The sequence below is a fragment of the Salmo trutta genome, chromosome 4, assembly GCF_901001165.1.
Source record: "Salmo trutta chromosome 4, fSalTru1.1, whole genome shotgun sequence".
In the NCBI taxonomy this organism is placed as follows: domain Eukaryota; kingdom Metazoa; phylum Chordata; class Actinopteri; order Salmoniformes; family Salmonidae; genus Salmo; species Salmo trutta.
The window spans coordinates 45595744-45606814 of NC_042960.1; the positions used below are offsets into that span (position 1 = coordinate 45595744).

The following is an 11071-nucleotide window of genomic DNA, read 5'->3' on the forward strand; positions in this document are numbered from 1 at the left end:
CATGAAAAAAAACAAAAAAAACATGCCCGCCTATGGAAATCAAAGGCCCATCCAAATGATTTGTTCTACTGCCGGGCCTTCACCAAGTAGATTGAGAGGAGCTCATGAAACTGAAGCACTGCAAACCAACATAGGCAGTAGAAGAGTTGCCAGAAGACAGACTCTACAGTAACGCTTTTTTTTTTACACTGAGCTGTATTGAGGTCAGAACGCAATCATGGTTACATTAAGACATCATGGAGCCGGAGCAAGATATGGGTCGGAAAACATACCTCAATGCAGGGATGGCATATGCCATTGTCCTCCAAATTTTACCTTCATTCATACTGCTCCATCGAAAAGATTGAAATACTGCTCGTTTTCCAGAAAAGTGCCCTTTTTTGTCCTCATGCTAGCAAGCAGTAGACACCGCAGCCATTTTGGAATGGCATTGTCAGTGAATCAGCTCCTTCGTTCTTCAACGAGACATGCTACGCATCTTGTGTTGCCCCTTAGCCTCTACGGGCCACGGGGGCAGTATTGAGAATTTTGAAAGAAATATGTGCCCATTTTTAACTGCCTCCTACACCAACTCAGAAGCTAGGATATGCATATTATTAACACATTCGGATAGAAAACACTCTGAATTTTCTAAAACAGTTTGAATGGTGTCTGTAAGTATAACAAAACTCATATTGCAGGCAAAAACCTGTGAAAAATAGATTTAAAAAAATGAGAATTTTGTGACTGTACTATTTAGTGTCATTGTTTTAAAGATACCACAGTGAGAAAGGATTCAGTTCGCAACTCCTACTGCTTCCACTAGATGTCAACGATCTTTAGAAAGTTGTTGGAAGCATCTGTCATGAATACAGACCGAATTAGAAAGCTTACAAGTTGACACGTCATCACTTCATTTTTTGCGCCTGCGCATGAATCTGAGAAGAGTGCCTTTGTCATTATCGTTTATTCTAGACACTTGATAGGTTGTGTGAAAATATTACTGATGTTTACTGATGTTTCACGTTAAAAATGGAACAAAAGATTAGTGCTAAACAACGTTTGACATGTTTAAACAAACGTAAATAGATTATTTACTAGGTTTTCTTTAGCTTTTCGACGTGACTTTACACTGCCCACCTCATTTTGTGGGAGCCTACTGAACGCTAACTATTTGGACATAAATTATGAACTTTGTCAAAAGAAACCACATTTGTTCTGGACCTGGGATCTCTGGCAGCGCCTTCTGATGGAGATAATCAAAGGTAAGGGGATATTTAGAATGTTATTATCGATATTAGATGATGCTAATGCTAACGGTATAGCTTAGCTTAGCTTAGCATATAGCTTATTGTTGTTAGCATAGTACCCAGTTTATGCAAAATGTGATTTCCCAGTAAAGTTATTTTGAGATCTGGCCATTCGGTAGCAATTACGAGATGATAATATATTATTCTTTGAATGACAATATTATAATTTACCAATGTTTTCGAATAGTAATTCCGTGATTTGTAATGCTGGATTCACTGGGTGCATTCGAGCCGAAAAAAATTCTGAATTTCACCGCGACTGTAAATGCTGTTTTTGGATATAAATATGAACTTGATGGAACTAAAAATGCATGTATTGTATAACATAATGTCCTATGAGTGTCATCTGATGCAGATTGTCAAAGGTAAGTGCATAATTCTAGCTAGTTTTCTGTCTGTTGATGCCCTTCTTTGAATTGGCTAAACATTACACGCAGCTATTGTCAATGTACTCTCCTCACATAACCTAACTTTATGCATTCTCCGTAATGCCTCTGAAAATCGGACAGCGTGGTTAGATTTAGGAGATATATCTTTCAAATGGAGGAAAATAGTTGATTATTTGATTTTTTGAAATGATTACTCTTGCAGTTTTGAATTCCCCGCCATGGTCACATGACAATGAATCCCAATACCGGGATAAGATCGGGATAAGATCCTCAACAGGTTAGACAATAAAGTCAAGGGGAAATTGCATACCACGTGCTTGTACAACATTTTACATGTCTTTGATAATAAATCACTAACATTTCAGAGTACGTACATGTTTTACTTGAAAATATGAAATACCATTTACAGGTACAGATTAATGTTTTGTCTAAAGCACAAAGGTAACAAGTGTTAACAAAGACAGAATCTATCAATCAGACTGCTTTGCTCTTTCACAATGACTGTTTACCAAATGTGAACAAGATGCCATCAAATTAAAATAACAACCTACGACAAGTTGTCACATTTTAAGAGACTTGCATGGCCAAAGGCACGACTGCAATTTTTGCCTGGACACAATCTGACACAAACTGGTATGCATCGTAGAAAATGTCTCATGTAGATGATGTCGTTTCACTCAAAGGTTGAACCTCCTTCTGCAGACGTCATTTTCATGTCGCTGAAAAGTGTAAAAGCAAATTTAGGAATTATTTAGCTACCAAAGGAGATCTGCCCTGATTCTGCCATTCACACTAGTCCAATATCGCAAATCAGTGATGTAGTGGTTCAAAAAAAAAAGTGGGTAAACATTGATCACCCTTCGCAGGGAGTAAAGTAACACTACCTTTGGCTATTTTCTATGTATTTTTTTCCTGCAAAAAGTGGGTCAACACAAAAGGTGCGCAAAAGGCATTTACCTTCCACTACACCACTGATCTCAACTTCTCCCCCAAAACCAAATCACACAAGATTTGGTTATGGGTTGCAGAGATGAGGAATTATTCAAAATTGAGCTGCACACCTTTATTCCCACAGTACTATTGTAAAAGGTATACTGTTCAACTGCTTTTGCTAAAGGAGCAGTCACCATCACTTTCAATTGTTCCACAATCAAAGAAAAAAACTGAACTGAACAACTCACCTTGAGAACCCACTCATATTCCCCAAACTTGGAGTCAAAGGTCCCCTTCTGTAATGATCGGAGTTTCAGAGTGAAGCGTGGTCCCAGCTCTTGAATGCCGACTCGCTTCTCGTTCTTAAAGATGTACCTTTGGAGAGTACAAGGGCATTGACATGTTGCGGACCACTCTATAACCCCATCATTCAGATCCCATTAGAATGGGAAACAACGATGGCCTGACAACAATACTCTATGCGAAGAAAGCAGCAAACTCAGCAAACACGCACACCTTTGGATGACGTATCAAATTGTGTAGGGAATATGTGACTTGCTCCAGTCGCATTGGCCCGGACATACATTTTAGCTCTATACATTGTTGAAAAGAGAAGACTATTAGCATTAAAATGATGCATAACTTGTGTTTCAATACTTAAAATTTTGCACAGCAGAGCTAATTACAACAGAGGTATGCCTGATCAGCTGTTCAGAGAAATACACCCCTGAAGCCTGTTAGTTTTAGCGCAGCGCCGTTTGCATGCTGGACGTCGTAACGCAAGTGTCACTGTAGAAGACATTGTCTTATTTGGCATAAATTATTAGCATGAAGCTACAAGTTAACAGTTTGACAAGATTGTGCGCTAGCTAGTTAACATGTTTACAAATGAGTTTGTGTGTGCTAGCAAGCTTGTCAGTTGATTGTTAGCTAGCCAATGACTCGTTTTGAAAGGTGGATCTTGTCATCGGAGACATTTAAACGATTAGGGTTGGCTAGAAAACATGTTTTTGTGAATTCTGTTTTAATCCAAAAACACACCATGCCAATCATTTGACAAAATGTGCATTTTGTTTATGCTTATGAACTAGCGCGTCACATACGTAGTTTGGAGAGTATTTGAACATTGGGAAGACCTCGCCGAGATGTATAAATTATGCAAGTGGCGAATTTACAATGCAGATATTGTAAATACATCTGCAAGACGTCTTGCCAATTAGCAAACGATATCTAAACTGCATTTTCCCGATGTATCCTTCATACATCGTGCAAAACATTGGGCAGAAGTATGTGTGCTATCCTTATGCGAATGATTTCTAGGCATTCTAATGAACATTCACCTGTGGAATCTGAAAAAGATGAAGTCTCTCTGGTTGTGGAAAGTGGCGACTTGGCGTCCCACAAACTGGGGGTCGTGAGGGAAAAGGGCAGCAAAGAGACGTCCCATGCTGTGGCCCAGGCGGGTGGTGAAATTGTTGAGGATCACCTCTGGGGAGTGTTCTGTCGGGTCCTTCCCTCGCCTCTGTAAAAGGTTTTTCTTTCAGTATTTATATTCTCACAATGTATACATTTTCCAGATCCATCCCCTAAGTGAGCTGAATTTCTGCTTGAAGAATGCCAGACTCATTTCAATCATTTTAAAGCACATAGATACAACACTAAAACATTCAGTCTGGGATTGATACATTTTGGGAATTTTAAACGAATTATAGCTATTCATTCTTAAAAGAATAAAACCTGGAAATACCTCATGAGCTTAGTACAACTGTCTTACCCTATCAGAACAATGTCATTGTAAAAAACACACATGGAGTGTCAGTTCTTGTATCTATCGTATCTAGTGTGCCGTTTATAAAATTAAGAGGTTACATTTACCCAGCCCCATCCCCCAGAGAATGTTATTATTATCCCTCAGCTATATACCAAAATAAGTGGCAGAGCATCAGGTTTGTTGTTTTTCAAATGACATACTGTAGCTCTAAGTGAGACATTGACATGTCTGTTTGAACAGTTTTGAAATGTCTTGCCTTCATCTCCTTCCGCAGACGGACACTGCTGACTTTGAAGTGTGCAGTAGGCCCATCGGGGAGGTGGCAGAGAACCATACCATCTTAGTGTTGTGGTGAAGGAAACAAAGACATCTACAAGGGACTTTGCATTATTACTGACCAACTGCAACTCTCCACCTCGAGGTGGGTGGTCCAACTTGAAACAGGACTCAACTGTGTGCCAGGTTGTTAGGATTGTGATACTGAAGCCTGGTCTGTGACTTAAAAGCGAGTGCACGTAATACAAACGCAGACCAACAACAGCATTAGAGTATCATAAGCATCCTGCTTCATTAACAGTCAACATATTAACAGTCGCAATGTCCCTCTTTCAGTCAGTCAACCAAAGGATACTGGGCACCTTACGATCTTCATTGATGACCATGAGGTATGTGAAACCTCTGGCTATACACTGGGGAATGACCTTCTTTAGTGCCAAGCCTCTTCTGTAGTACACGTGTGCGTCGGGGATGACTGTGGCCAGCTGGTTGCAGAACCTCACTGTCCTCTGAAAGACAAAGCAGAAATGCAGACAGTTTTGTAATAACTACCATAAAATGTTACTGTATATCTGATTATTTGTTAGAGAATATTAAGTAACGAATGATCGCCCAGCCCTACATACAGTACTAGTCTCCTACATTCCAGTGCGTCAATACCCGTCAACCTTCTCGTCTACAGATATCAGCATGAGCTAGATTCGGTAGGTTTAATCTTTAGGACTTCTTCCCTTTGTTTGGAATTTTAGGTGATTTACAGCTCAGCTGTGCAGCGCCCGGCTCAGACAGCCTCATGAACACACAAGTCGGGCACGTTCCAGGTCATATTGATAAATTGGTTTGCAGATGCCTGGAGAAGAACATTTCATGACTAATGTTAAACTTACCAGTGTTTCGAGAGTTAGATATTTAATTAAAACATTTTGGAAGGAAAACTATGCTAAAAAGCAGCTTTTATGTGTTTGAATGGTATGGGCATATACTGGTCATTAAAATATTAAAGTGAGTAGATTGTTTATTGGCCAGATCAGCCAATGAGGCAACATGAGGTCATATTCTATGAGCATTTTTTAAAAGATCTGTTTGATATACAGGTTCTCTCTCTCCAATGTATACTTTGGCCACAAATATGAGTCAACAACGTTAACAGAATATGAATTTAAAAGTGAGATTTTCACTGGGTAGTTACTTTAATATGATAAAGCAGGAGTGGCCAACCCTCTTCCTGGAGAGCTACCAGGTACACAGGCTTCCCCCCCATGTTTTGACACCTGAACCAGCAGGTATGCTAGATCAGCATTAAGGAGCCTACAGCAAGAAAGCGGAAAACACCAGCCAAGCCCCCTACAGTTGATAAAAAAATATTTTTAAAGAAAGCGGTCCAGCGGCAAGGGGAAAAAGTTCAAATGTGTTTAACTGGACTGGCAGTGAAAGATTCCCCGCTTGCGCATGTGGTTGACAACTGCTGTCCCTCCCGTTGCCGCTGCTGCAGGGGTGTGAGGCAAATTTGACGCCGGCTTTATATAGAAATCAATGGAGGCGGCTGCATTTCATTTTCTGGAGTGTAAGCACCTTTAGAGCGAAAGCTTGCAGAAGGTATCACCCCCGTGATATCAATCTTCTGAGATTCACAGCGGGACTGAAATAAAGAACAGCACCGTCTCCAGGTGCTGTTCTAGTCCACTCACCCCTCTAGGTCTGTCACATGTGGTGATGAGGACTTTGGGGTTGGTCAGCCGGTTGAAATAGGCCGAAAACTCATCAGTTCCCTCATCAAAGGCAACCTGCAATGGAGAGTATCTGAGTAATATGCAACATCAAAACACTATACTTGTAAAGGCATGAGATGACATCAAACAGCTCTGCAGAAAGACAGTACCTCTTCATCTTCAGGGTTAACAGTAGTTTCGTCATATACCCTCTGGTTTTCTATTGTCTTTGGAACTTCCTTTGGGGGAGCCTACATTGGAAAAGTAAGAAGAGTCATCTTAATATCAATTATGTTTAGGCCTACATCTTGGAATTCCTTGGTCTGTCAAATACGGGCTACTCATAGTCTTTCTGCTCACAGAGGGCTCTAACAGTTGTCTCTATTAATTGAGAAAGTGATGTCATAAGTGTTGCAGCATCCAACCTACTTACCTTGTCACCTAGAGCGTCCCTCTCTTTTTTCTTTTTCTTCTTCAATGCCACCTTTAGCTGAAATTAAATGAAAAAACACCATGTTACATGGTTACACTACAAGACCGGAATAGATACTCTCGTCCAGTTCCCACTGGTAAGACTTTCCACCGGGGCGGCAGGTATAGCGTCGAGGTTAGAGTGTTGGGCCAGTTACCGAAAGGTCGCTGGTTTGAATCCCGGAGCCGACAAGGCGAAAACCTGTCATTGTGCCCTTGAGCAAGGATCTTAACCCCAAATGCTCCAGGGGCGCTGGACAATGGTGACCCTGGCCGTGATCCCATTCCCTGCGGGTGTCTCAGGGGGAGTTGGAATATGCAAAATGCACATTTCCATTACACACTTGTATAAACAAGATAAATAAGGACGCACCTAATTGATATTATTTTGAGGACTGGGTTGTTCAAGTATTTTCCCTAAGCACCGGCTATCATCCAAACTGCCGTTAACAGACTTATTTTCAGTTGGCTACTTCTCATTTAAGAGTTTCAATTCACTAGTCAGAAAAGTCAGCTGAGCCACCTCCCGCTAGAATGAAGGATATGCATCTTCTATCGATCTATGGATAGGACATGTGCCGGTCAGTCACAAAGCGAGCGATGACAGGGAAACTGCTGTCTGCCCCACCTCCCAGTACCAGTGTGATGTGTGTGCTCTGTGGTTGGTTGCAGTCTAATTTCCTTAGCTGGAGGAGGGAGAGAGCATGGTGCTCCATCGTCTTTGTGAGTGAATTTGCACATCCTGTGTAGTGTAAGTGGTAACAATGAGTTGAAATCCTAATGATTGTTTTCTGGCAAATGCATTTCTTTCGAGTGTTTTCGTAAGATCAGCCACAGAATCATGGTGCATAGGCTATTTACTGTGCTTTAATTGACAATCGAAAAGCAAATAATAACTATTTTATACAAGGTGTCGAACTGACTGAATAAAGTCAATCTCCTATATCCCTTTGCCATTCATAAGCCATACGACGTGGTTATTAGGGCCGGGATGATACAAGTATCGTGAGACACGTTAGTATTGTGGCAAGGAAACAAAACACGAAGCGGATTTAACTTCTTTAGGAAAATCGCCCTAATGTTTGAAACACACATCATTATGTCATAACCCAGAGTCACATTTATTTATTTTCCAACCTAAAGCACACAATATTTTACATACAGCAGGTTTTAAAAAGACCAATGAGTGAGGTCTGGTTCGTGTTTTCATTTTCGTCAATTAAATTATGAAAACCCTTTGTTTGGAAGATTGTGAATCCTCATTGCAGGAACAATAGGTTGTTTTTCTTCAAGATAATGTGCCCTACTTCATTTCTGTTTTAATAATATACATAATTTGAAGAACAAACATCACTGTGGCAATTCATATCTTGCGGTAAAACTGTAAATAAGACAGATTTAATGTTAAAAAAAGGTTTAATGTTCTCCACTTAGAAAATTTGACTTGAAAATAGTCCTGATCATATAGGCCTAGACGATATCCAAAAGAACTAACAATACATTGAATTCATACATTTTCAGTCATGCATTTCTACACAATACATTTTACCAATCTGGGAGGTAAACGCTATAAAGTATTCAATAATTTCGCTGTTTATTTCAGATGGAATCAAGGCATTAGAATGTTCCAGAGGCCACCAAAATAGAGCGTGTTCTGCAAAAATGTACTACTAGTAGTAAATGACTACTACTCTATGTACTTTGATATTTTTACTACATTACATTTTTTTATATGCTTGCATTATTTTGTCACTGGTGTTACCTAGATTTTAGATGACAATTTAGGCCTTCCAAAATAGTATTTGACCATTTAATTTTCATATTTAATCAGAGAAAATATTAATGATAATATTAAGAAATGTTTTTATTAGTAATATTTACTTTAAAATAGGTATGTGTAAAGTTATATTGTGTAACACCAGGGACGGTAACAAAATGACAGTAACACCAGTGACCAATAACACTATTAAGAATATTCTATTAACAACACCAGCGACGGTAACACCAGCGACGGTAACACCAGCGACGGTAACACCAGCGACGGTAACACCAGCGACGGTAACACCAGCGACGGTAACACCAGCGACGGTAACACCAGCGACGGTAACACCAGCGACGGTAACACCAGCGACGGTAACACCAGCGACGGTAACACGGCGGCAGCGTAGCCTAGTGGTTAGAGCGTTGGACTAGTAACCGAAAGGTTGCAATATTGAATCCCCGAGCTGTCGTTCTGCCCCTGAACAAGGCAGTTAACCCACTGTTGCTAGGCCGTCATTGAAAATAAGAATTTGTTCTTAACTGACTTGCCTAGTTAAATAAATGGTAAAATAAAAATAAAAAAAACACCAGCGACGGTAACACCAGCGACAAATCTGCAGGCAAGATGGCATAGCTAATATGGCGGCCAGGGTAGCTCAAACTACACTTCTTAAATTGTAAATAAAATCACTTAATCATGTGATTTGATCAATTATTGCAATAACATTTCCCCTACTATAAACTGTCTAACACCAGTGACATCTTAAAAGGCTTCGCATGAAATAACCAAATTAATCATAAAATTGCTAAGATATGAAGGGAGAGTGCAGACACACCATGTGTTTTTCAAAACAGGGGTTTATATTTTTATAAAAGGGTAACCCACCATGTTAGATGGCAACAAAAATGTGTAATATATTGTACAATCCGGTCAGTAGCATGAAATGTGCTTGTCCCTCTGGTCATGAGTCAAGGTTTAACGTTAGTGACATGTTTAATAAAAATAGTTACATGTAATTGAGGGACAGGTATTCGTTTTTTTAAGTAGTCCACGAAATAAAGCTAATACTTTATTTTGCATTATGATATTTAAAGTGGGAAAAAATATTTTTATTAAACATGTCAGTAACGTTAAACCTTGACTCATGACCAGAGGGACAAGCACATTTCATGCTACTGACCGGATTGTACAATATATTACACATTTTTGTTGCCATCTAACGGTCTTACATATATTTTATAAAAAGAAACATTGTAAAGTTGATCAGACATTTAAGTGTTCTTAGTGGTGGTTACGGCGGGGCCTGGAAAGACACTATTTTCGTAGATGACCCGACTAAAGAAGTAAATAGAGAACTTTAAAGAATTATGAAGTGGGAACACATGCATGCTAAACGTTCATTACCTTCCGTTTCTCCTGCTTCAGCTTCATGAACATGAGGTGTCTGCGTTGTTTATTTTTTATTTCAGACACACTGAATGTGGGGGGAAACGACAATTCTGCTGGCGCATCCACATGTTCTGGCTCTGTTTTCTCAATCATGCTTTCGTTACCATTTTCATGTGGAGGCTTTGGCTGTTTCTTTGGCTTCTTAGTCTTCTTTTTCGTGGGTTTATCCTGTATATCATGCTCTTCTACGACGTCCATGTTGTCAGCTGAATATATATTCTTTCACGTGTTCTGTCCAGCACTTCCGCCTTGCGTCCTCATGTAAAAGGAAGTTACGTTCAGTAGAAAAAACGAAACGCCCTGCCCTTTCTTCTTCTTTTGTATAACGGGGTTCGCAACAAATATATGTGCATTCCGCCACCTACTGAACAGGTGGATAATTTGTATTTTTTTTATTTCACCTTTATTTAACCAGGTAGGCCAGTTGAGAACAAGTTGTCATTTACAACTGCGACCTGGATGATAAGGATCCAAAAACGAAAACATTTGTGGTAAAAAAAAATGAATAAAAAATATCATACAAACTATCAGTAACAAAATGTTAATTAAACAAAATCAGCCTCCTTTTCTGTTTTATTCATGTCCCTATGTAACAGTATAGCTTCCGTCCCTCTCCTCGCCCCAACCTGGGCTCGAACCAGGGACCCTCTGCGCACATCAACAACTGACACCCCACGAAGCATCGTTACCCATCGCACCACAAAAGCCACGGCCCTTGCAGCGCAAGGGGAACAACTACTTAAGGTCGCAGAGCGAGTGATGTCACCGATTGAAACGCTATTAGCGCACACCACCGCTAACTAACTAGCCATTTCACATCGGTTACACCTACACAGGCTCAGAAGGATCCTGTGATGACGGGACATCTCCTGACGACAGTTCTTGCAGTGCTTCTGCCGTTAGTCTTGGAGGGCCAAAAACTTCTCGGCTGCAGAGATGATATCCAGCTTCTTGGACACTTGTGCAGTACAATTAGTAACTGTGGCTATAAATGCTACAAAATCCACCTTCTTAACAATAAG

At 40.1% G+C, this 11071-nt stretch overlaps 1 protein-coding gene across 1 annotated transcript; it reads right to left on the bottom strand.

Moving 5' to 3' along the window:
* Nucleotides 1–2037: 2037 nt before the first annotated feature.
* On the bottom strand, nucleotides 2038–10337 carry rpf1 (ribosome production factor 1 homolog). Its single transcript, XM_029750962.1, has 9 exons — nucleotides 10005–10337; nucleotides 6801–6857; nucleotides 6538–6618; nucleotides 6347–6442; nucleotides 5014–5167; nucleotides 4639–4721; nucleotides 3952–4133; nucleotides 2860–2986; nucleotides 2038–2397 (listed from the first exon to the last, which is right to left on the bottom strand). Exons 1-9 carry the CDS (start codon nucleotides 10245–10247, stop codon nucleotides 2356–2358), a joined length of 1065 nt encoding a protein of 354 aa, XP_029606822.1. The 5' UTR covers nucleotides 10248–10337; the 3' UTR covers nucleotides 2038–2355.
* Nucleotides 10338–11071: the final 734 nt, after the last annotated feature.